This window comes from Silurus meridionalis, chromosome 1 (genome assembly GCF_014805685.1).
Source record: "Silurus meridionalis isolate SWU-2019-XX chromosome 1, ASM1480568v1, whole genome shotgun sequence".
Lineage (NCBI taxonomy): Eukaryota > Metazoa > Chordata > Actinopteri > Siluriformes > Siluridae > Silurus > Silurus meridionalis.
Genome location: NC_060884.1, coordinates 15,721,507 through 15,747,607, shown reverse-complemented (window position 1 = coordinate 15,747,607; position 26,101 = coordinate 15,721,507). Strand labels below are relative to the sequence as shown.

The window sequence follows — 26,101 nt, the reverse complement described above, 5'->3', positions numbered from 1 at the left end:
TCACATCCCATTACACTGCTGTTCACACCCTTAGACACAGACACACTCGTGGCTCTGATCAGGGAAACTCCACAGCGAAGTGAAAAAATTTTCTGTTCTAAGAGCCTGGGATACACACATGAGACACAACATAGCAACTGTCTGTGTGTTTTCACCTTGGTCAGCAGCAGAAGATTTTCCTCAGGTCTTAAGGGATTATGTTACGAGTTATAACCATTTTCCTGCAATGGTAAAAATTATGGTGAGTTGTTATTATTTACTCATATTTGAGGCTAATATTCCTCAGGTGGACCATTTTGGGTGAGAGCTGAGGTACAGATGTGTGTGGCTCACCGCTATGTGAACAGAACACACACACATACACACACGTGTATATATACTCAGGGTGGAGCCTGGACAGCGTTTTTTTCCCCTAAGCCTCAAGCGGCTCATCCCAAACCCAGGAGAAGCCTTGAGGCATAGTTCCAGAGACTGGACTAAATACACACACACACACACACACACACACACACACACACACACACAACCCAAATTCTCTCCAGGGCTGTTAGACACACTGGTCAAGGAGGCAGTTGTTTTAACCCCAGAGCTGAAGTAGACAGAAGGAGGGGGAGCTGGATGGATAAATCACAGCCTCATCTCTCATAAACAGAGCAGGAATGGGAGAGAGAAGGATTGAGAAAGAGAGAGAGAGAAAGTGTGAGAGAGAGAGAGAGTAAAGGCGGTTAACAGTCTGAAGTGTGATGGCTGGTTAGAAAGTGGGGCTTTCTGTGCGGAATGAGCGGATGCTGAAGAGCTCACAATAGCACTGCTGCCCCTCTGGCTTTGTGTGCACAAGAGCCTTTACATAACCCACATAACCAATTACATTGTCTAGCAACCAGCCAGCCAGCTCTAGGGCCTACGTGTGTGTGTGTGTGTGTGTGTGTGTGTGTGTGTGTGTGTGTGTGTGTGTGTGTGTGTGTCTACGCTAAGGCAGGCTTAGACAGGCCCCCAGTATGCCTGTTAAAATGCTAATGTACCCTCTGGCTTTAGGATTTTATTCATTTAGGAGTTTTCTGATCTCATGAGGGATCCTCTTTTCCCCCATATCTCTCTCCTGTTCATGTCAGACACATTTGGCCCTCATCAAAATGTTTCCTGTTTAAATGCAATCCTGCAATAAGCTTCAGACACAAAAAGCTGTGAACCCTTTGTTAACCTGTTGCGTATTCTCCCATACTAAACCATATTACTTACTAATGAAATCATAAACAGCAAAGTCCCAACCAGAATAAACTTTGATTCAGATGTATATACATGATTAGGCACAGTGCAAAAAAACAAAAACAACAAAAAAAAAACACTTGATGCAGCTGGTCAGTGTACTAAAGCTGTTACTCATCAATGCCAACTGTGCCTTGGACCACCGACTTACGCTCTGTGTGAGACGCAAGCTGTGGCTTGATGCGGCCAGTGTGATGTGGTAGAAATTGTCAAGCACAGAGCTGTCAAGAAACTTCAGACAAGTTTTTTTGGAAATGCAAATGATTTCTTATTCTATTATGTATCAGGACAAATAAACAGTGGGCAGCGAATTAACCCCATTAATTACTTGGTTAATAATTGGCTTTTTTAATGAAAAGACTGTTTGTGTACAGAACAAGGCACTTCGTATAAAAGGGTGCAGTTGTATGGATTTCTTTTTTTTTTGTAAACTCTAACTTATAAAACATTTTGGAAATTTGGCCATATCTCAGATTTTATTTGTTTGTTTGTGTGTGTGTGTGTGTGTGTGTGTGTGTGTGTGTGTGTGTGTGTGTGTGGTAGATGTAAGGAAATTGCTATATATGTTTTTTCTGCTTTTCTGCTCTACATGACAAAAAAAGTGATGAGGCAGCTGTTCACTGTTTTGAGCACAAGTTAGTAGATGAATTGTATATTTGGAAAAACAAATCTTAATAACAAATAACTAAAGTTAATGGCACTTGCTTCAGCAAACAATCTTAAATTGTTTCCTTGTTGGTTAAAGAGACGCTGGCAAAGTAAAGAGGTGTCTTGTGCGCAGGTCAGAAAGCTGTCAAAGCACCTTCAGCACTTCTATGATGTTCGCTAGAGGTGGTGATGTGTTGTGGTTGCTGGTTTCGTCTGTTGAAGAGGAAGCATGTGTTAAACTTTATACTTTGGTGTGATTGGACAGAAGTCGATTTGGAGAAATCAGTTAAAACTTAAATCCCATACTAACTGAGCATGTAATAATGTTCATTTAACCTTTACCCAAATCGCAGTCCTTTGACAGAAGCTAGGACCAGTGACTGTCATTATCGCACTCCCACTGTATCACCTTCTCATGTTAATGACCCATTTAGCAGTAGCCAGTCATACACACACACCAACACTTCTCCCAGGGTGAAAAGGAAGCATTTATGGCACTAGTCTCCATTGTCCTCTAATACACAAAGAGAAGGTGCTGCAGCCTTGCCATTGTCATGGGTTTGTGACCAGTCACGGAGCGAAAGAGAGACAGAAGGATAGATAGGGGAGGAGGGGACAGCTTGCTGGAAAGAGCTTTTGAGATGATGCATGAAAGGGGAGAATTGGTATTAGGGATCAAACCCAGGAAGGGGGTCTGTTGCAGCCTGAGATCAAATCCCCCACTGAGCCCCATGATCTGCCCGCGTTAAGGTGAATGCAACCTGACGGCAGGCCTGCGGCTGCGGCCAAAGTACTACTAATGAGCAGCTGTTCCGAGCCGGCCCCCTGCTACACGTAAGAATTCCACCACACACACCTACTAAAGTACCATCAAATGACCTTTCAATGCCTAATGTACACACGGTGCTACTGTCGAAAAGTGATTCCCATGCAGTCCTTTGGTCTGCATTTCCTCTAACATCTCATGCAAACCCTTAAATATATCCTTGTTTAGCATTCTGTTGATCTTTCTGATTGCATTTCATTTGTTCTTAATACATCAGAGGGAAAGTAAATTCCAGTTTCTCGAATTTTTCTAATTTACGTTTCACTGAAGTCTGTAAAAAACATTAATTTAAAAAAATAAAATAAAATAGTTGTCAATAATGCTAAATACTGACATTACATTAATGCGTAATTTTTTTGTTTTTTACGGGGCAAAAAGCAAATAGCAACACTAATAAAAAAACAAACCTGTTTAAAAGAAATACTGTTTTAACTAAGTGGCCAATTAACTTGACTTGAGAGTCTTTATGTCGTTATTAGCACATTCTTCAAGCCGGATCGGCGCTTGATTGTGCGAGTCCGTAAGTGTTTCGGAGATCACGAGTGTGTACGCGTACATATTTGCACAGCGTTATCCAGCTTGCGCGAGGCCAACAGAAGCGAAACAACTGTCAACAGTGGAAGTCTATAAAAACGGGTCGTTCACAAAGCGAGAACAAACAGCAGCGGTTTACTCAGGATTTCCTAACAAACACTCGAGGAGAGGGGACACACGGCAGAGGACACGAGACGGAATGAAGAGGACTGAAGAGCACTTGCTCGTCCGTTTGGCATAGTTTATTTAACACAACTTCCACAGGTCGAACTGTCATACATCATACTGGTACACTTTAGTGCTAAAGACAACATTTTTTGAGTAATCGCTAATCACATGCAACAGGTAGTTATCATGGAATACCAGTGTGTACGGAGAATGATTGTGATTGAACAAGAAAAAGCATCAATGCAGGAGTAATAGATTATTGGTTGAAAGTAAAGGGGAAGTAGTTTAGAAGTGTGAGGAGTTTAGATTTTATCATGAATAGGTTCAAACTCCTCATTGATAACCCTTTAGAATATTATCTGGTAAATTAAATAGTTAACTATTAAATTATAAACCATTAGCTGTGAAGTCGAGCTGAAATATCAGCTTCTCACGCTTTTTTGGAACCCCGTACTTAATCCCAAGAAAAGGCCTTTGTAGTCCATCCACACAAAGACAGGGCTCTAAAGCTCTTGGGCAAACATACTGCCTTTGGGGAGAAGAGGTCTTTTCCACTGTCTACAGCATCAAAACCACAGAACTCAGTGTTATTGACTGAACATGTAGACACAACACAGTAACTGACAGTTAACTCAGCGTGTATTAAAGGTCATTGGAAATAACATGCGTGTATTTTTGTTTGGTTAAGGATTGGATTGGAGTGCAGACTGTAGTGTTTTCACTTTTTAGACATGTAAAACTAAAGTTAAACAAAGGACAGTGTGGTACAACATTTAACAGTGTAGTTACTAATCTAAATCCTAAACAGACCTCATCAAGTGTGTATGATTCTTCATAGCATATACATAGAGATGCGTTTTTGTGTAAATTTACCCGTAAAAGTAAATGTACCTGTGAAAGGGGGAGGAGTTTAACTTTCGTTTTCTAGAAAAAAAAGTATATAGCTAAATTTATGTCAAATGTATATAATGACTTTTACAAAAATCTATTATTACAGGACCATACTTATCACCATATCATCACCTTAGCAATGATATTCAAGTGTACACAGCTGTAATGTACAAACGTGATCTGGTTTTATAGTGTTCACAATTGCGGTTATTTTCTGCGGCAGAATCTAAAACGGTGTACTGTTATCTACGGTATAAGGTGTAGCGAATACATAATTCTTTGCAGTACGCTAAAAGAATACATCCTAAACAGCTCTAAAGTGTAATCTTGTATGGTAGAAATGGTCATTGGTATGGTCATTTTTATGGTCATTTTTCAACATGACAATTTTCTGACTTGTGACTAGGCATGATGATTGTGTGAGGACCAAACGCACCTTTGACCACTTGGTCTTCTGCATTATTTCTAGGGCCCCACATTTTCAACCCAGTTCAGTTCACTTGTTATTTGATACGAAGGATTCAGAAAACATACTTAGTTACAGTATGACTCACTTGGGCATGGAAATAAAAAAGAGAAAGTGGGTTTATTTTTTTGCTGTACAATGCTGTACTCCACTGTCCAATGGGGTAAAAAAGACAATTAGGTTATAAAAGGATGATGAGTGGAAAGCACTGAGCAATTGTAAGAGGAGTGGGTGATTAAAATTTATCCCACAGAGAGAACAAAAAGAAGAATGAAAAGCGCGAGAATGTGAAAGACGGAGAACGTGAGTGATAAGATCGTTCGACTTCCCCTAACTCAGCCTTTGAATCACAGCACAATCACTCTAAGACAACGGAGTAGAAGAGGGGAAGAGTGCGAGAGAGAGAGAGAGAGAGAGAGAGAGAGAGAGAGAACATTTATTATTCTGGAGGCTTTCTCTTTAGAGTAGCCTGGGCAGACTGAACAGGAGGTCAACAATTGACTCAATTACAAGACAAACTTCCCAAGAGCCCTAGACCCTGGCTCTCAGCAGACCTGCTCTCTCAAGCACAAGAGCATTTCCCCTTTATTTCTCTCTGTCTATCCTCTCCCTTTCTTTTCATACCCCTCATCATAAACGTTTGAATGTTTGCTCCACCCCAGGTAGGAGAGAGAGCGTAGCCTCTTTTATCCACTCAAGGATTCTCCCCCCTTTAATGTCTGACAAGTGGTGGCAATAAGAAGGAGAATGGGCAAATGATGGCGAGATGGACAGAGTTCAGGTTAGAGGGGGAGAAGGCATCTCTTTGTGTCGTTCTCATTCGATCCTGAAGTGAAAGGAGAAGTAGATGCAGACCTAAACAGAAGGGTCTAGTTCAAAATGGTAAATCAGCTCCACTTGTATTACCAAAAAGCTCAAGACACAATGCTGGTACACCTCATGAAATTAGTAACAGCGGATGTAGCATTCCTGATATAAATATTATAATATCATTTACTGGAAGGCGTTGATTTTTTCACATTATAGAGATTTCTTTCTTTAAAAAAAACGCAACCATTGCTACAGGCTACTTGTTGATTTCAGTGAAGACATAAGCATTTCAATTTGTCTGAACTAAATAGAACAAAATACAAAAAAAGAAAAAAATTCACACAATAAAACCATACTTTTTACTATTACAGATTAACAGTATCACAATAAATTAATTTTTTGTTCTTAATTAATTTCATACATTTTAATGAAATACAATTATTTTGAGTTAGTATGAAAGTAATATATGACTCAGGGATTTAAAATAGGTTATAATACAACTGTAATAATGTTACAATATTAGGCACTGCACTGGAGTGTGTTTAATATTCACCCTTTGATATGCTGATATGAGCAGATTCACATCAACATATATGATAATATGAACAGATTATTGATCACTCACAGAGGACGAAATCAGACAAAATGGCCACTATGTAAAGAGTAAGAGTGGAAGTGAATATTGTGTGTCTGTTGTTGTATGCATTAAATTTGTTAGGAATTTAGATCAAGTACATACATTTGTTTGATGGTGTCTGTCACAATTTTTCTATATGGTTATATAGAAATGTATTGAAAATGCTTAAAAAACTAATACAGGACAGGATACAATACAGTCATAATAGGACTTTGCTTATATACGGCCTGGCATCCTTGTGATGTTGTTTGCGTTGTATTCTAAGCTTCTTATATCCGATTTATTAGCTTAACCATGAATACTAAGGTGATGTGCATCTGTGGATATGTTGTTTAAAATGCCAAGACTTGTGCTTTTGGCATACGACTCATTCTTTTGGGTTCTCTCTTAACCCACCTAGAAATGTTTTTAAAACCAGGTTGGGCCCCAGTAAGACAACAAAATAAGAGTGCTTCCTCATCTATTGGTTGTTTCATGATGTGCTGAGATTGGTTAATTAGAAAAACTGTTGTATAACTATTATTCTCGCTTATATGTTGCCAAAAAAAAACATACTCCGTTACCTCGGTTTTAGACAGAATGCTATAAGTATGTGCAATTTGCAGTTCCTGTGAGCCAAGAATCTATTTCATCCAGTCCATTTGTCTCATTTGTTTTTGAAATTATTCTTTATTATCATTACTGACACCCCCCCACCCACCCGACCCTTTAAAATCTCACTCCAGTACCGTGAAAGTGTGCCCGTGTTAAATGAGGATAATGAGAGAAACTCTCCAGAACTGGTGCGTACATCTGCGTATGTGAGTATAGGATCTGGCATTATTCAGAACGTTTTTTTTGTTACTTTATAGTCTAAGCTATATATTTTTATACTGTCGAGTATCGAGAGCAATTTAAAACTGTTTGGTTTTCTGAGTGCATTTCTGAATGTGTGTGCGTGTGCGTATGTAATACGATCGGTGAGAACTGGTTAGCGTGGTGTGTGTGAGTGAGCGTTGTTGGCCGAGCATCGCAGCCGTCGAGGCCACACACGAGTACTGCAGCTTTCTTCACTTCTTACAGCTACAGCAAAGTCTTCGAGGTGCAGAGTTGACGGTTAGGTCTTGAAGATATGAGGCTCAATACGCGTGCCGTTGCTGATCCCTGAGTCTTGTGGGAAAAGGTAGTGAAGAAAAAGTTTTAAAGAACGAGCTGATTTTACGGTTAGACCTGCTAAGCCGTGCTGAGGCTGCATTTTAGCTTGCAATCAAGCACCTAGAAAATCCTTGAGAAAAGCTGGAGGAATGGACATGACAAAGACAAACAATAAAGAAGGAAGATGCTCATACAGTGTGCCAGGAACAGAGCCAAAGGTTGACTCATAGCTTACAGTCCTTGTCAGCTCCTAACACACACTCACACATGCATAAGCACACAAACGCGTAAGCACACCGGTTAACAAGCCGAGTGTGAGTCGAAACAGGCTATATAAAAGTTTACTTTCCCAAATTAAAGATTGGAAATGTTCAGTAGGGAGTTAAGGCGATCTCGAACCCTGTTAAGGCATCATAGTGTCAGTGATGTTTAGAATAACGGCAGTCAAACCGCCTGTTGAGATAAAGTACTGTTGTTATGGTACAATTCCAGATTTATCCAAAATAAGGTATTTCAAATGTCGGTGATTGCCCCCTTTTTTGATCATTTCTGTAGATCACGCCCAAACAGACATGACCTACAGTACGTCAGACTGCCATGTCAGACTAGAACATGATCCCAGACGGGCGTCAGTGTTAGTGTGTGTGGTCTGTGTGCATGAGGACACTCAGCATGCAGCCTTGCTATGAAACCCATTTGAAAATGTAAATCTTGGGTTTTTTGGCGTTACCTCCTCAAAAAAGAAAAAAAAAAAAACAGGCATGTTTCTACAGTCCTGTTTCTACTTCTTATCCTGTGCCTGCTTCTTCTCTCAACCGTTCATTGCTGTCTGTCACCGTCCCCCTTGGTTTTTTTGTGGTATTTACAGTAAAAGTAAGGGTTCTGAAAATATTCAGCACACAAGCACAAGTTCTTGGGCCACCCATAATTATTACGATTATTATTTTTTTACACAATCATCGTAGCCAACGTTAGGGGTTAGTAGAGGGTTATACACTACTATTCTTGACTCTTTGTGTTTGTGCGTGTGGGTGGGTGCGTGCATGCGTGTGTCAGGGCTCGGCCGCTGCAGCTGGGTCCCAGCTGTGCATCCCAGCCTTTTGGTGGAGCTGTTTTCCACTCCTCCTCCTCCTCTTCCTCCTCCTTCTCCTCCTCATCTGTTCCGTCCCTCCCGACTTCCTCCGTCTCCTACAGGGAGTTCAAAGGGATACATGTGGGCACATTTGGGCACATTAATAACCCTGTACTATAGGATGTAAGACTTTCTGGACAAAGAACAGAGACTAAAGAAGGAAAAAAAAAACATCTGAGCCACATGACTGCCACAGACTGTACAATCATTTTCAGTTTAGACAATTATTATTCCCAACATGCATTGATAGAGTACACACTAACACTGCCTTATCTTTTGTATTAGTTTTCGTATTTGAATATTGTGATTATTTGATTACATGCTTTCAAATGGATTTGGATCCGAAGGGTGTGAGTTCAAATCCCAGCCACACCAAACTGCCCTTCCTGGGCCCTTGAGCAAGGCCCTTAACCCCATAGCTGCTCAGTTGTATAAATTAGATAAAAAGTGTAAATTGCTCTGTATAAGAGTGTCTAAATATAAGGGTAAATGTAAAAAAATATATATAATAACCTAAAAAAATTTCGGGACTTTAAGAAGTTAGGATATCGATCATGAGTTAAGGGAGGATGTGGGAAATGATAACATAGAAGCAGACAGCATCTAAACTCAGAAGTTATAAGGATTAAAGGAGACCAAGAAAGAGAACTTGAGGTATGAGGTGAAGGGAGGGAGGGAGGGCGACAGGAAACCACAGGTATGCACTGCCTGGAGACGGAAAGTAAGAGAGAGGCAGAAAAGCGGGATAGATGGAGGTAAGAGCACGTCTAAACTAGAGGAACATGGATTTTTGGATGGATTGCTGCTCCTTCTTCAGCAGATTCTTAGAGACCTTTCTCTCTTTCTATCTCACGACTACAGTTCTTTTCCAGTAGTCACTCTGTCATCAGCTCAGTCATCAAAAGATGACTCTGCATTGAGAAAAACTGATGCACATGAACTGTCATGTTTTCTGTACAGATAAACAAATGTTTGCTTTTACCAATTACCTTCAGCAGAAACTGGACGAGGCGAAACAAACACAGTACAACAGTTTTCCTGTGAGGAGAAGTTCACCTTGAGGTACTTGGTGGTAAAGAATTTGAGTGAATGTTTGGGGGTGGGGTGTCTGGGTTGAGGGGAGCAGGAAACGATGAGTATGTGTTATACAAACAAAGGCAGCCCGATAAAACAAAATTCACCATTGGAAAAAAAAAAGTCAAATGAAAGAAGTGCGGAAAGTGGAGAGAACGAAACGACAGGACGCGCTTAATTTTTTTTTTCTTTGTATTTCACGAAAAAACACAAGTCCCCCCCAACCCCTCCCTTTCTCCCGCACTCTCTCAGGAACAGCAAGCTACATTAGAGCTGCCATTATCCCCTCTAGCTCATAACAGCCAGAACACCCACCTCGACTCTGCTCCATGAGCAAAAGGGAGAGGGAGGGAGGGAGCGATGGGGGTTGGGATGAGAGAGTGCAAGATGAGCAGCTAAAAAGGGAGGAGGAAAAAGAGGAGGGGGTTCAGACGAGTGTCTAGAGCCCAAATGTCTTGTTTTAGAGTTCCTTCGTTCGTGGTGACGTGCACTTTTCTGCTGGGGGACAGTACCAAACTGTTTATGTTGTAGTCGCAGAGTGAGTAGCGAGTGGGAACAAACAGAGCGATTTGAGGATTACCGGATAGTGCAAAGGGTGGAGTGAAAGAGGTGGATGATAGAGAGCTTGATGTGCCTGAAAATTCATTCTGTTATACGTATAATGGAAACAGAGATAGAGCAGGAGTAGTGGTAATAGAGAGATTAAAATGATGGATGTTGGCGTATGTGTGGGGTCAGATACATGTCTGTAAGGCAAGAAGTTAAACAGAGTGTACACAGTGAGGCTGTACAGAACATCGTGCTTTAGACTGGTGTACTGCTCCGTACACAAACACTGCTGCTGGTCACCAACGTTAATTCAACCAGAGTGATAGAAAATAGTACAAGATGACAACTTATCCTTGAGCAGATTGATGCATTTGTAAGTGCTGAAGAGTGCATAAGAGACTAACTGTGTACTTCGGGTTAAAGGATGCTCATACACAGACTTGCAGGGAAAGTGTTTCATTTATTTTCTCGCCCTATTCACCATTGTGCATTGTGGAAAATAAGATTAAAAGGAAGAGAAGAAGAGATACCCTTTCACCCCGATCTCTCTTCCGGCATTTGGTGTTCATCATCCTTTCGGTCCACTTTGACATAATCTTTGTTTTGGATAGTTGGTGCCTTCATTTTTGTTTTATTGCAGTCATCCTTGTGTGTGGGTCAGTTTTTACACTTTGCGCTTAAAAAGAAATAGAAGCAACACAACCATGGCTTATTCTGCATTAACTAATTCATGTAATGCACAGTATGTTAGTATTGAAGAGTTCATTTGTTCTGTGTTTGGAAAATAACAGGTTTATACAACTTGGCATACAGATTACATTCCATTAAAATGTATCACTAAACAGCACGTACTAGTTCCAACCATACTATTAGTTTAACTGGAATTCAAGCTAACAGTAACTGTCAAACAAATGAAGCTTACTCCGTTATACACAAGTTAAATTTTTTTTTTTTTTTTGTGATTTTGATTTATTAGTATCGTGCTTATGATTGTGTGTTTTTAGTGTTGGGGAAATGAGGTAGAAGTTAGTGGTAGACTGCCATTTACATTTATTCCTGGTCATCTTGTTAGTACAAGTCACTACGACTGGGCAAGTTCTAGGTATGAAGCTTACCAGAGTTGTTATTTTATCATTTTTAAGTTTTACCACCTGTGGACTGTAACACAATTATTTTGCGTGAATCAAGACAGCTACTTAGTTTGAAACTGGTCCTCATGCTGCATCACAGGGAGTATTATCTGCCCTCTTCTGCACAGATCACCTCACCAATGCCTACTACTGGTCACTGTGTTGGACAAAGAGAATGATATTCAAAAACATAGGCTGTGGCATTTAAGGGATTATTGATGGGTATTAACTGGCATAAGGTTTTCCAAGAAAACATTCCCCACATCATTATACTACTGCCACCAGCCTGGACACAAGGCATGTTGAATCCATGGATTCATGCTGTTGGTGAATTCATTCAGCAGAAACTGAAATTAATCAGACCGAAATGTTTTTTCTTTCTATTTAATTATGCCCTGTGCTCATTGATGTGAGTATTCAAATTCGTTCAAATGTGGAACCCAGGACTTCTGCTGTTGTAGCACCTCTGTCTCAGAGTTTGACAGGTTGTGCATTCTGAGACGTCACTTTCAGCATATCTACATTGTAAAGAGTGATTATCTATGTAATGCCTTAATGTCAGCTCAAAAAATCCTAGCCAATTTCATCAGCAAGGTGTTTCCATCTGCAAAATTGCTGTTCAATAAAGGTTTTTACTTCACTCTAACTTCACTCTACCCACTTTTCTGAGTGAAAATGAAATGTAAATTAATGGAGAGGCACTATTTTAGAAATACCTAAGACAACTTGACTGGCAACAAGGATCATGCAACAGTCAAAATTACTGATATCACATTTTCCCCATCCTGATAGTAAACATTACTCAGAGCAACTATAACTGCATTAATACAGGTACTCCCAATAAAGTGTTTGGAGGTGTATGTCCTAGTCAAGAAGTGGTTAAAAGAAAGTTTCTATTTAAAGGAAGTGTATGTAATACATACAGTCTTTTTTGGTGTTAAAATCATTACTTCATTCTTTTCCACAGACCAATATTTGAGATACTTATTAATATTTTTCCATTTTACAGCAGGATATTGTTGCACCTGCAATATTTCCCGCTCTCTCCCTCACACACACACACACACACACACACACACACACACACACACACACACACATCACTAAGTCTCTAGTAGTTACAGGCAGACTCATTATTATACTCCATCAATTGAGAGAGACGACTGGAACAAACTTTGGAAAATCCTGTGCATACAGTAGATACGTTCAAATACTTTAGCTATGTAATTAATCAATTTCTCTCAATCACAAACCCGCACGATGCATGTTGGCACATGCCTGCCAAGCAGCATGCCTTTAGTCACTGATGCATTAACACTTGTCCTGCTACACACAAAAGAACACACTTTCTCAGTAATGCAGAGCCCTTCTTTTTGGCTTATACTCTAATACCCCCCGAATTGGTTCCAACAGGTGTCCATATGTGTGTGTGTGTGTGTGTGTGTGTGTGTATGTGTATATGTGTGTAGGATTGGGCACAGCTATAGCAGCTGTGGCTTGACAAGAGATCTCTATTTTGTGTATCCACCTCATTAGCACATTATCAGATATACACCTCAAAACATCTACACACACATTCACACAAACCTGTCAGGGTGTGTAATCTAAGTGAGCGCTCAATCGATTTTTTTAATGAATTTATTGACTAATTAAAACTGATGGTGCTGACGGTATATCTAGAAATTTGTGGGAAATTAATTAAACCGGCATTGCTATATTGATCAACTCTGTGTTCATGTCATTTTTCTTCACATTTATGCTGACGTCAATCTGTTTCTGTCCTCTCAGGGTCCTACAGGACTAGCGGGAGTGCTGGCCCCAATGCCAGTGGTCATGCAGCCTCACCACAGGCTGTATCACTACAACAACAACAACAGTCAACCAAGCAAAGGGTAAGACGAGCATTTAGAAAAGATGCCCACATTCCACCTAAGTGCTGTGTTTATCCAAACAGGCAGGATTAGGGCATCCCTACTAAAACACCAGTGCAAGTGGTATACCTTACTCAAACATCCTGGGGCGGGTGGGAGGGGGGCTGGAGTTACAGTAGCAGCCAAACTTTCTGTCGTTCCTTACGTTGTGCCCTGATGTTGTTGTTGAGAAGGCTTACTAGCTCCTCCTCTCCTCCCCATCTCCACCCTCCCTCCTTCTGCAGAATGCCACCCAGGTTGAGCCACCATTGGGCTCTGGCTCTTTCTCTGGGGTAACCTGAGTGGTGTTTGGTCAGTCATGCGGAGAGTAGCAGCTCCCTGACCAGTCAGTAATAAGCAGCTGTCAGAGACAGAGGGGGAAATTGAGAGAGAGAGAAAGAGAGAGAAGGAGAGAGAGAGAGAGAGAGAGAGAGAGAGAGAGAGAGAGAGAAAGAATGTTCACCAGCGAGAACAGGGCTACCGATGAAGAAAGAGGGGAAGAAAGAACTTGCATGAAAGGAGGGAGCTTCAGAAAAAAATACCCCAAAAAATAGAGTACATAAAGGGAGGCAGAATTGGGGGAAGGGGGAATTGGTGGATTAGTGCAAGGAGATTAGGAGTTGTGGAATACACATGACGTTTCTGAAAGAATCACAGCGACTGGGTGTTCAAGTGAACGTGGTGTAAAGTGTAAAGGAATTAAGTGTGTGTGTGTTGGGTATGGGTATGTGTTGGATATGTATTTATCTCTTCATGGGAACTTTATGTCTGCAAGAGTAATAGTAATACATTGCATTTATGGCCTCGAGAGGATGTTTAAATGGTCTCTTTAAAGAAAAGCCCTTTTGTTTGCAAGCTACAGCTTTAAATGTTTTGATTTCAGTGAATCACACATCAATGGAAATACCTCACAAAATTGCAATACATGGCTAGGGGTTTATTTGTGTACAAGACAGGCAACGTATTGGAGGAATGTGGGAATTCCCCTGCTGTCACTTTTGCTCTCCAAATACAGTCACTAGATGCCACCCAGTGGTCAGGAACGTATATCACAACATAGGATACATTGCAAGCTAATCATTTCAGATTGTTTACTATACATATTGTTGCTGATATTTTCCAAATCTGTTCTCGGCCATATTCAGAATTAGGTGTAATTCCTTGTATGTTTTACCATGAGAATGATGTGAAGACAGGAATCAGACACAATGTGTTAGGTCTTATATACAACTCTTTCAATTACAAGTTATATTATTGAAATCAGATTGAGGGAAACTATATTATATTTATATATTGTATGCTTTATAAAAAGGGCAATGGCATTCTGTGCCCATTATGTTAATACAGTTGCTGCTCTTACAATTAGTACTTGCTGAAATTGATTAAAGTTATACTGCAAAACTTTTGTGTGAAATGTAAACAATTATGTCCTGTATGTTTGTAGTCTGGCGCCATCACTAAAATCACCCTACAGTGAGGTGTCTCCTGTGTGTGGGGCTCCCCCTTGTGGTCAACTTCCACAAAGCAGAACAATGTACAACCCATCATTCAACCCTGGAACCTGCATGGATCCTTACATGCGGCCTCCACAGGGACCCCTGCCCCATGGCATGATGGGACACCGTGGCATGCCTCCACCTGAGGGTATGTGCTCTTAGCAAAAACCTGAAATTCATTGTTTGCAAGACATTTATATACGTTTATATAGGTAAAAATGTCAGAAATGCTGCAGAAAAACACATCTGTTACACTATATCGCATATTAGAATAACTGGTTCAAACCATTTTCAACAGAAACATTCTTAGACCCAATGTTTCTTCTTCAAACACCTTTTTAGTCGGGAGCAGTATTTCATGTTAATTTGTATTCTGTGTGTTTTTAGGAGGTAATGGTACCCCCTACTGTAACCAGGGCAACACAATGTCAGCACATCATGGCTTTCCTCACAATCAGTCAGGCCCAGAACACTTGGGTTCAGGAGATGGTGAGACAGCACTTAAATGGTTTCTTAAGTTATAGTGAATAACATGGAATCTGTTAAATGAATCTGTAAACATCTGAATACCACATTCATGTTTTTTAATTTTATAAGTATATACTTACATTTTTTATAGGCTAAGAAGGTGAGTTATTAATGACAGTTTACCTTTTTTTTGCAACTGCAAAATACCTGGGGAGAGGGAAAAGTATTACAATAAACAATCCTTTCGCTCGTTCAACAGGTTCTCGTTTCTCGACCCCTCGTTCCATACTGAAGTTGAGCAAGAAGCGAGCATTATCCATCTCTCCTCTGTCTGATACAAGCGTAGACATACAAACAGTGATTCGTACGTCTCCTAACTCTCTGGTTGCATTTGTTAACTCTCGCTGTGGGCAAAATGCTGCGAGCTCATATGGACACCTATCTGTGGGAGCTTTAAGGTAAGTAGCAGGTTATATCATTTCAGCATTAAAGATGTTCAGTAAATAGGCCATGCCTCCATTCAGTATTTGACACAGTCACTGGTCCACAAAACCTTGTACAAATATTAAAACCACTTCAGGGTAGTTGCAGTTGTATGAGAGAATATCTGCACATTTCTGAGTAACTAATTCTATTTTCATATGTAGTCCATCAATGGGTTACTCAAGCTCAACAAACTACCAGTCCAGGCCTCAAGGGAACATGTATGGAACTCCACTTGGCCACACACCTGCTCCCTGCCATGGACCCCCAACTCGCCTGCCTCCTCACAACCCCCGTCTGCACGCACCTCCAAAACATGGACATGTAAATAAGATCTTGTGATTCCTTGCCAATTTTACAACATCCTAAATTGACTTGGGTGTTGACCCACAATATGGTGTGCTTGTGTGTTTAGCTGAAGACCGAACCCATCATAGGGAGTGTGATGGATGGAATAAATGTGAAGAGTTTAGAGGAGCATTCAGAAGGAGATGTTGCCAGTCCATCTTCAACTGGAACTCAGGTATTGCACCCTTAACTATTAGCTATGAATCCACAGATAATATTTGTTTAGTAAATATTTATGCTGTTGGACTGTTCAGAAGGTCTTGGACCAGTTGTATTGTTCTGCACTTCTATGTTCTTACCTGGCCAAAGGAACCACACCAAAGAAGAAGAACACGCCAGGGTTTGATTCAAACAGAGTAAATGCTCCATGTTTGAAAGTATTGTTAGAAATTTGTTTATAGATCTATTCAACAAAATAGAAAAACAGTTACATTTCCTTTATATTGTGGATTAAAGTACTTTTTGTAAGGTTTGTGAACCAGATACTTCTTTATTTGCATGTAAAAATGTATAAAATGCATTTCCTATAGGATCCTCTTCTTGGGCTTCTGGAGGGCAGAGATGATTTAGACAAGGATGAGAAACCAGAGCCTGAGGCTATCTATGAGACCAACTGCCACTGGGAGAGCTGCAGCAAAGAGTTTGACACCCAGGAACAACTTGTGCATGTAAGACAGATGAAGTGAAAGTGTTGAGGGAAATTATTCTGTGTGTGCAGTTATTTATGTAATATCTATAACTTTTTTCTTTATCTTTACGGATTTGTTTATTTAATTGTCTCTCCCTTCAGCACATCAATAATGAGCATATCCACGGTGAGAAGAAAGAATTTGTTTGCCACTGGAAGGAATGCTCTCGTGAGCAGAGACCATTTAAGGCTCAATATATGCTGGTGGTTCATATGCGGAGACACACTGGCGAGAAACCTCACAAGTGCACTGTAAGTGTGTGACTAATGAGATATTTTATATACAGTCTCTACAAACCATGACATTATCTCTAATCATGTGTTATCGTGTGCCTTAGTTTGAGGGTTGCAACAAAGCATACTCTCGTCTGGAGAACCTGAAAACGCACCTGCGCTCACACACTGGTGAGAAGCCATATGTATGTGAGCATGAGGGATGTAACAAGGCTTTCTCTAACGCCTCAGATCGTGCAAAGCACCAGAACAGAACACACTCCAATGAGGTATATATCAAAGACACAAAAACAAAAGCTTCATGACAGAAATCAGACATATGAAGTGAAATGTATTGTATACTATCCATTCCTTCATTCCGCTTCTCATTTTTAGAAACCTTATGTGTGCAAGATCCCTGGATGTACAAAGCGTTACACAGACCCAAGCTCTCTGCGGAAACATGTAAAGACTGTACATGGGCCTGAGGCTCACATTACTAAGAAACACCGTGGTGACACTGGACCTCGACCACTAGGTTCTGCCCTGACCTCTCCAGGTCAAAGTTCAGAGCTGCTGGTAGAGAAAGAGGAAAGGACCAGAGAAGACTGCAAACTTCTGGCTCCTGAAAATATACTAGTAAGACATTTGTTTTTACACTTTCATACCTTAGAATATTTTCAAATCATATAAAAATATTTTTGTACCGCTCTGTCTGATATTCTGATATTCTACTTCTGCTTGCTGTTAACACACTAGAAGTCTCAACCAAGTCCTGGAGGTCAGTCATCCTGCAGTAGTGAGCGCTCTCCATTAGGAAGTGCAAACAACAATGACAGTGGTGTGGAGATGAACCTGAATGCAGCAGGTAGTCTGGAAGACCTGACAGCAGTGGAAGATGGAGGGGGCACCAGTGTGGCTGAATCTAATGGAAGAGCGGGTTCTGGGGGTATAAGCATGTCTGCACAGGCCCTGAAGAGGCTAGAGAACTTGAAGATCGATAAATTAAAGCAGATCCGCAGGCAGACGCCACCAGTCCAGGGTACAGTAAATAAATTACCAGCACTTTCAGGTATGGTATTTATTTTTTCTCCTAAATATTCCTTTTAAGGATTTTAGTAGCACAGATACACAAATAACATTCCCTTTCTATCCTCAGCATCAAGTGAGATGATCAGCATGTGTGGCCCATCGCCTTTGATTTCTAATCGTCGTGTGATGGAGCTCTCTACTCCAGACCTGGGTGGGGGTGGTATGGGTGGAATTGGTAGAATGGTTATGCCTTGTCCACCTAGTGACCGTCGTGGAAGTGGTACCAGTAGTTTAAGCTCTGCCTACACCGTGAGCCGTCGTTCCTCTGTTGTTTCCCCCTACCTATCAAGTCGACGCTCAAGTGAAGTGTCCCAGGTTGGCACAGGTGGCCATTGCCAGTCTGTCATTGGAAACGACATGTGCGGGGACCCATTATCACCCGAAACCTGTCACAGAGCTGGCTTGTGCCAGACCACCGGTGGATTGCCAGGTCTACCAAGTCTTACCCCTGCAGAACAATATAGTTTGAAAGCTAAATATGCAGCAGCAACTGGTGGGCCACCACCAACACCTCTACCCAATATGGAGCCACCTAGTACCCCAGGTAGACAGAGTGGTTTCTTGAGTGAGTATGATGGTCAGCCACTCCCACCATTTCTACATCAAATGGGAACCAGGAGACACAGTGCCAATGCTGAGTATGGAACAGGGGTTATTTACCCACACCAGGCCCCTGGCAACAACATGCGACGTGCTAGCGATCCTGTGCGTTCTGTAGCTGACCCACAAGGTCTTCCCAAAGTGCAACGCTTTAACAGCCTGAGTAACATGACATTGATGGGCCGGCGTAATGCCTTGCAACACTGTGGATCTGATGCCAACATCACCAGACACATGTATTCACCACGACCACCAAGTATTACTGAGAATGTGATGATGGAGGCCATGGCAATGGAGCCTCAGAGGAACACAACAGAAGGTCGGGACCACAGAACTATGATACAGGGACCAGACAGAGCCTACATGGGCTACCAGCAGTCTCAGCCTCATTCTCATTCTGGTGACCAGCTTTCTCCTGGAAATGAAAGCATAGGATGCTTGGATCCTTCTTACCAATCACAAATGCAGGGGCAGTATCAAAGTCAAAGTGGTAATGTAGGTGTTGGGGAGACTATGGGTCAGAATGAGATTTCAAACACTCTTCTCCAGCAAGCAGAGTACAGCATGAGCACCTGTCAGCTCAGCCCCTCTGGGCCACATTACCCTGGTCTGGGGCAGCCAAGTGAGGGGTCAGGACCCTGGGGACAAAATGGCCAGCTTCACAATTCTCATGTATGTATGCAAGCTACTATGCAGTTCCAAGGCACAGGAATTCAGGGACAGCAGTATTCTCAAGGTCTTTATAATCCCAACACTGATCCTAATCAACAGAGGGTCACTATCAAACCAGAACAATTCCACCCACCCATGGGAGGCTCCAGTGCATGCCAAAATGCCAAGACTCTTCAACAGCATCGCCAGGCAAGCAGTATGGAGGTATGCCAGCAAGGGTATGCACCACAAACAAAAGAGCATGGATTAATCAGCAAAGCTTCCAACCCCAGCTGTGACTTTATCCATGGTCAGATCAAGACCCAGACTGTTCACCGTCAACAGCAAAGCCAGGCTGGTTCATTCCTCCATGGGGGAAGTTTAAGTCTTGGCTGTGCAGGCTCTGTGTTGTCTGAGGACCGGAGGTCACAGACGCCAATGCTGCAGGTGAAGGAGATGATGGTACGAAACTATGTGCAATCACAGCAGGCACTCCTTTGGGAGCAGCAGCAAGAGCAACAAACAGCAAACAGTAATCTCCCTCGTAAGCCAGAAAGCATGGAGATGGGATCACAGCCAGCATTGATGCAGCATAGCCCTCAAGATCAGCAACTTAATCAAAATATCTACCATAACAGTTACCAGGGCTACACCAATCAGAATGTCATGAGTCCCACAGAGCATAGCCAAGCATCCAGCTCAGTGCCAGTCAAGGAACAGATGGTTAGCATGCAGGATTCCTCCTACAGCCATGATATAGTGCCACATCCACCTCAGGGTCGAAAGCCTCTATGTCGCCAGAACAGTCTATCCCAGCAGGCAAATGGTACATACCTAAGCAGCCCACCAAACTTAAGTCCTGGTCATTCTGCCACCAGTCCAAGGAGAAGTGTGAGGCTCCCACCTGTTCATCAACAGCAGCAAAACACTGATAGTTTGTATTACTCAGGTCAGATCCACATGCACCACAACATGGATAAGACCCTGGAACCCCATGACGGATCCTGCCAGACACAGCAGCACCTTGCTGGATTAGATTCGTCTACAAAGGCTGCTTCAGTGGCATATCCCCAATCTGCATCTATGTCAAATACACTTGAGAACATAGATTTGGAAAATGCTCAGATAGACTTTGCTTCCATCATTGAAGATCCAGATCCATCATCCTACAGCCCTGTAAATCCGGTTCTGGGCCATCAGCCTTCTTCCCAGGCCTCTTCTCGTCTTACAACACCACAAAACTCCATCACCCTTCCCTCTAACCTTTCTAACATGGCCATTGGAGATATGACTTCCATGCTGACATCCCTTGCTGGGGAGAACAAGTATTTGAACACACTGACTTAAAGAATAACTTTAAATGTTTCAGATGATTTTATGACAGACTGTCATTTTGGCTATATTAACATTCATTGGACTAATTACACTCTTGAAAAATGCATATAGAGAAACAGCGGTTGGTGTGGACCTTCCTATACCCCCTGCCTGTAGTAAGTCTTACTGGATGGGCCGGGTTTCTACAGACAGTGATTTAGTTTTCTTTTTTCATTTGTCTTTGATTTCTTTGTTTAATAAACATTACCTTGGGTTTTATTATCAAGACTAAAATGGTATTTCAGTTGCCATGCTGGGAGGGTTAGTAGTAAAACACTTTGTTTAAAATGTACATACCTTTTAGCTTTATATTAGCAATGGAGTTTATACTGAAACGATGATAGAAGAAAAAAAATCTTCTGCATTATAAAAAATTATGGAGACTAGGAAGAGTTAGAGAGAGCACATTTCCTTTTTGAGGTAATACAAAAGCTTAGTTATAATAAATTTTAGAACACATCTGAAGTGCCTTTGCCTCGTTTGGCTAATGACTGTACGTGTGCATTTCAGAAAGTGAAGACACTCAGACAGGTCAGATTACAAAACCGATAAAGATCAGTCAAAGTGCCTATGTGCAGTGCAGTATTCATGCATTATCAGTAGTTATTTTTGTCAATTATTATTCAAGGGAATGTGACAAAACAGACTGACAGTTAAATTCAGTACAACCCATTTGATTTGAATGAACTTTTTTTTGCTCATTCGTCTACAGACAGGTATCTTTAATCAAGTGGCACTGATTATAACTTTTTAAACGTTACCCTTGTTCTAAGGCCTGGAGACACTAAACCATTTTTTTGTCCAACCACAAAATTGTTTTTATTTGAAACTACTATTTCTAAAAATGAACATAAACCAGTCACCAACTAGACATTTACATCTTGCTTTGTTTCCAGACCTTAAATTGCATCACATCATGTAAACTAAATATTGCACTGACAATAGCACTGAGCTGAATTTTACTGTTTTGAGTCTTATAGTACAGTATATGATATTGCATTATATCGCAATATCCAACTGACAAACTAGAGGACGTAATGTCCTGTCTTTTAGCATATTCATGCAATGCCTCACAATGGTGTGAAGGAATCATTTAAGTATTCAAAACAAGCATATCCCTTTGCTTCACTACAGCTGTTTATGGAATACCAAAGATGATTAGCACTGGGAAGAGTGCATGTGCACCCTTCAGTATCAACATTAATACAGTCATGTCGCCATGCCTCTATAGTGCTGCGATAGAGAATGTAATTTTTCTAACTTTTTTTTTTTTTTACGAAAAAAAAAATAGTTTTGTGGATCTTGTATTTGTCTGTGTGTTGTTCTGGCATTTGTCAGTTTTTTTTTTTTTTGTTTGTTTTTTTTGCTGGCAAAAGAGAATTTAATGTAGCATTACACATTCATGATATAGCAGTTATTACATCTATATACCGGAAATCAAGTGATATATTTTTTGCATACCATTTTCTACATTTTTATACAAAGTAAAGGTACTATATTCTACCTGTTTATTAATAAACATGGCCTGTGATGGATGTCTGTGTTGAGTTCTGTTAGTCACATATTCTGTGTCAAATTTTAGATCTTCTCACGTCATTAAACTTGCCAGAAACACACCATTCAAATGTAAAATAACCTTATGACATTAGTTTAAAATTAAGATAACTAATTAATCTTCCTGACAGGTAATTATATCATATGAATGCGCCAGGGAGTGCAAGATATGGGCCATAGCTTTCTTTAAAAACTGATCTTGCTTGTTATAGCTGTTTTTAGGATCATGCAGAGCACATGTACTGCAAGTTATATAGTTATAGTAGCTAATATTCAAACAGAATTGAACTAACCATACCATTATACGATTGGACTGTTACATCTTGAATCACGTAATGTTTTTGAAATGAGTAGTGACCTAAACTACCTAGCTCTGAAACCACTAAGCACTTTATCCTGATCAGGGTTACAGTAGTGCTGCTTTATTAATTAATGCTCCTGACCAGTTTTGATGAACCTTTACCTAGCCTCAGTTTCCTGTTCTTGGCTGTGGCAGGATGTGGTCTTTAGCTGTTGTATTCTATTTGCCTCATTGACACATGTTCTCACTTACGTTTTTTTGTTTGTGAACAGTGTAGCTATACTCCTCTGAACGTCTTCTGAACAGGCTGTATCTACTCAGAATTTGCTGCTCAGTGGATGGTATTGTGTTTTATTCACACTATTATAAAGTGTAAACCTTACATACTATTGCATTTGAAAATCACAGTAGATAAGCAGCTTCTGAAATACTCATACGGTCCTGTCTAGCACCAACTGGCATGGTACAGTCAAAGTCCTGAGACCACATTATTTCCACATTGGTCTGAACATAACATAACTGAAACTTTGAACCTGTATCTGCATTAATTTTTGTGTGCTGTACTGCTGCCACATTATTCAATAATAATTGCATAAATGAGCAGTTAAACAACTGATCCTATAAACGCCAGGTTATTATTACACTAGTGCACATTTTAATTCATAATTTACCTTCATCATTATACCACTTAATTAAAACATTGTCATTTGGGACAATGGATAAGTGGACCCGCTGGAGGGATTTTTAAACCTCTCAAAACACTAGATGGAGCCAGTGCTGAAACATAATTGTTTGGACCTCCAGATACAAAGATATACAAGGATATACAAGGGTTTAACACCAATGGTTGAAATATGGCTCCAAGACAAATATAATTAATTTTAATTAAAGCCAGTATATGAATTAATGTCTGTTTAATGTCTTGTTTTCTAAAACAAGTTTTTAACTATAGTAAAGGTAAAGAACGTTTGCCAATGAATCTAGTGGAGATGCTAAGAATACTGTTCAGACTAAGTATTAAGAGTATTAAATCATAGAAAATTATGCTAAATTAAAGAGTAGTTAAGAACAAGCACATTATATAAAAATATTTGGTTTTATATATATATATATATATATATATATATATATATATATATATATATATACATATATATATATATATATATATATATATATATATATATATATGTGTGTGTGTGTGTGTGTGTGTGTGTGTGTGTGTGTGTGTGTGTGTGTGTGTGTGTGTGATTTTGAACAACCCATTCCACATTTAGTCCCTATTTACTGATATAATAACCTCAACTCTTCTGGGAAGATGTTCCACTAGATTTTGTAGAGTGGTTGTGCATTTTTGTGTTAATTCAAGCCACAAGGATGTTAGTAAAGTCAGGTACTGATGTAGGGTGAAGAAGCCTGGGATGCAATCAGTGTTCCAATTAATCCCATAGGTGTTCAATATGGTTTGAAGTCAGAGCTTTATAGCAGGCCACTCAAGATCATCCACTCCAACCCATGTAAACCATGTCTTCATAGTGTTCATATTGTGTACAGGTGCATTGTTCATGCTGGAACTGGTTTGGGTTTCTTAGTTAAATGGGAAAATTGAATGCTACCACATCCAAAGACATCTTATATAATTGTGTTTCTCCAGCTTTGTGGTAACTGCTTGGGGAAGCCAGATATGGCTGGAAAAGTCAGATGTCCTAATACTTTTGTCCATATAGTGTATATCCAAACTTAATAACATGAAGAAATTAAGAATTAAGAAATTTACCCACTGTGGGACGAATAAAGGTATATCTTATCTTATCAATACTCTCTCTCTCTCTCTCTCTCTCTCTCTCTCTCTCTCTCTCTCTCTCTCTCTCACTTACTCGCTCTGTGTGTGTGTGTGTGTGTGTGTGTGTGTGTGTTTGTGTGTGTGTTTTATGACCTTGGATACCTGGAGTCTGTTCCAATTTGTGAGCAGCAATAAAGAGGAAGAGCCTGATTATACTGAATATCAGCATGGCTGGGATTTGTCTGTAGGCATGAGGACAGAGGAATCATGATAACATCACAATTCACAATTCCTTTTTCGGTTCCAATATAGCCAAATAATCAGCTTATTCTTGTCTGCAAATGTAAAACCATCCCTTTACATGTTTATTTGCCAAGCTTTTATATTTTAAGTCAGAAATGTAGACATAAAAATGCATAATTTGGATGTTACAATGTCACAGTGACTCTACTGCATACTGTATGTAGTGAACACAGACAATCATAATGATATACACAATGTAGTATAAGCTATAAACACCCTCGGGTCTGATCAGATTAGTTGACTGCTGCATTTTCTTTTCCTATTTGATGCTTTTAAAGCTTACATTATGATATCTCTAAACATAATCTTAAAAAAGTATACTGAAATGCACTATATCAGGGTTCATATGTTAGAGATCTTCCATCAGGCTTTAGTTAAAACCTCTACAGTGTTGATGACTGTGTGTAAAATTATACAATTAAACTGTAAAGAAACCGAGCAGGGAGTTAATCAGGCCCAGAAGCGCAGCCTCAAAATGTGAGCCAGAATGCGCTGAGCTGAGCTTTGTGATACAAATGGAAGTGTTGAAATGAGAACTGAGGTTTTCACATGCGAAAAAGTGAGGTCAGGATAATGACTTTTTCTTTTCTTGTTTTGCCATTCAAGTGAAAGCTCCTTTTTTTCAGCTCATTGTCACAACTGTTGGCATATAATTAACTTCTGCTTAATATGCTGTTGGGGAGTCTCCTCCCAGTGCTCTTTCTCTGAACCCCTGCCAGACACTCACTCTCACACACACAAACATACTCAGAATCTCTGTGGGGCACCCCACCCCTGGGATCTAGTGTGTGTGTGTGTGTGTGTGTGTGTGTGTGTGTGTGTGTGTGTGTGTGTGTGTGTGTGTGTGAATCCATTTGGTGACCAGATTCCTCAGATCACTATCAGCATCCTCTGGATTTATCAGATATAACACATAACTTATGATTATGTACATTTTACACACACACACACAGACACAGACACAGACACACACACACACACACACACACACACACACACCACACACACACACACACGCACACACACACACATACTCAGAATCTATGGGGCACCCCACCCCTGGGATCTAGTGTGTGTGTGTGTGTGTGTGTGTGTGTGTGTGTGTGTGTGTGTGTGTGTGAATCCACTTGGTGACCAGATTCCTCAGATCACTATCAGCATCCTCTGGATTTATCAGATATAACACATGATTATGTGTACATTTTACACACACACACACACACACACACACACACACACACACACACACACACACACACACACACAATGGCCTGTGCAGTAATGTAGGCCTATAGAACTATGAGTATTGTGAGAACAGTGGGTGACCTGACATTTTAGCAGGATTTGTCAGTATCGAGTGTGAAAGCCACTGTAGATGAATGGTTGGTGTTCATACAAAGTAAGAGTCATAATGCTGGCAAGTTAAACTACATGCATGACTGTTAACAAAAAAAGAGAAAAAAATAAAACAATCTACAAAGTATGACTTATTTTACCATTGCTTTATGTAATACGTGCTTTTTGAAATAAAACACAATTATTAGTAAAATCACTGAAGAATAAGGAGAGCTC

At 40.4% G+C, this 26,101-nt stretch overlaps 1 protein-coding gene across 1 annotated transcript in view; it reads left to right on the top strand.

Annotated features, from left to right (window-relative positions):
- gli1 (GLI family zinc finger 1) overlaps positions 1–22,123 on the top strand; it is a 35,186-nt gene extending 13,063 nt beyond the window's left edge. Inside the window, exons 3-14 of the mRNA XM_046856070.1 lie at positions 13,054–13,157; positions 14,620–14,819; positions 15,059–15,160; positions 15,399–15,597; positions 15,787–15,946; positions 16,038–16,145; positions 16,501–16,638; positions 16,761–16,910; positions 16,997–17,161; positions 17,268–17,510; positions 17,631–17,943; positions 18,031–22,123. Of these exons, the coding sequence (XP_046712026.1) occupies positions 13,087–13,157; positions 14,620–14,819; positions 15,059–15,160; positions 15,399–15,597; positions 15,787–15,946; positions 16,038–16,145; positions 16,501–16,638; positions 16,761–16,910; positions 16,997–17,161; positions 17,268–17,510; positions 17,631–17,943; positions 18,031–20,561 (4,380 nt within the window). The 5' untranslated portion in view covers positions 13,054–13,086 and the 3' untranslated portion in view covers positions 20,562–22,123. The remainder of the gene's footprint in view (positions 1–13,053; positions 13,158–14,619; positions 14,820–15,058; positions 15,161–15,398; positions 15,598–15,786; positions 15,947–16,037; positions 16,146–16,500; positions 16,639–16,760; positions 16,911–16,996; positions 17,162–17,267; positions 17,511–17,630; positions 17,944–18,030) is intronic.
- The last annotated feature ends 3,978 nt before the right edge of the window (positions 22,124–26,101 follow it).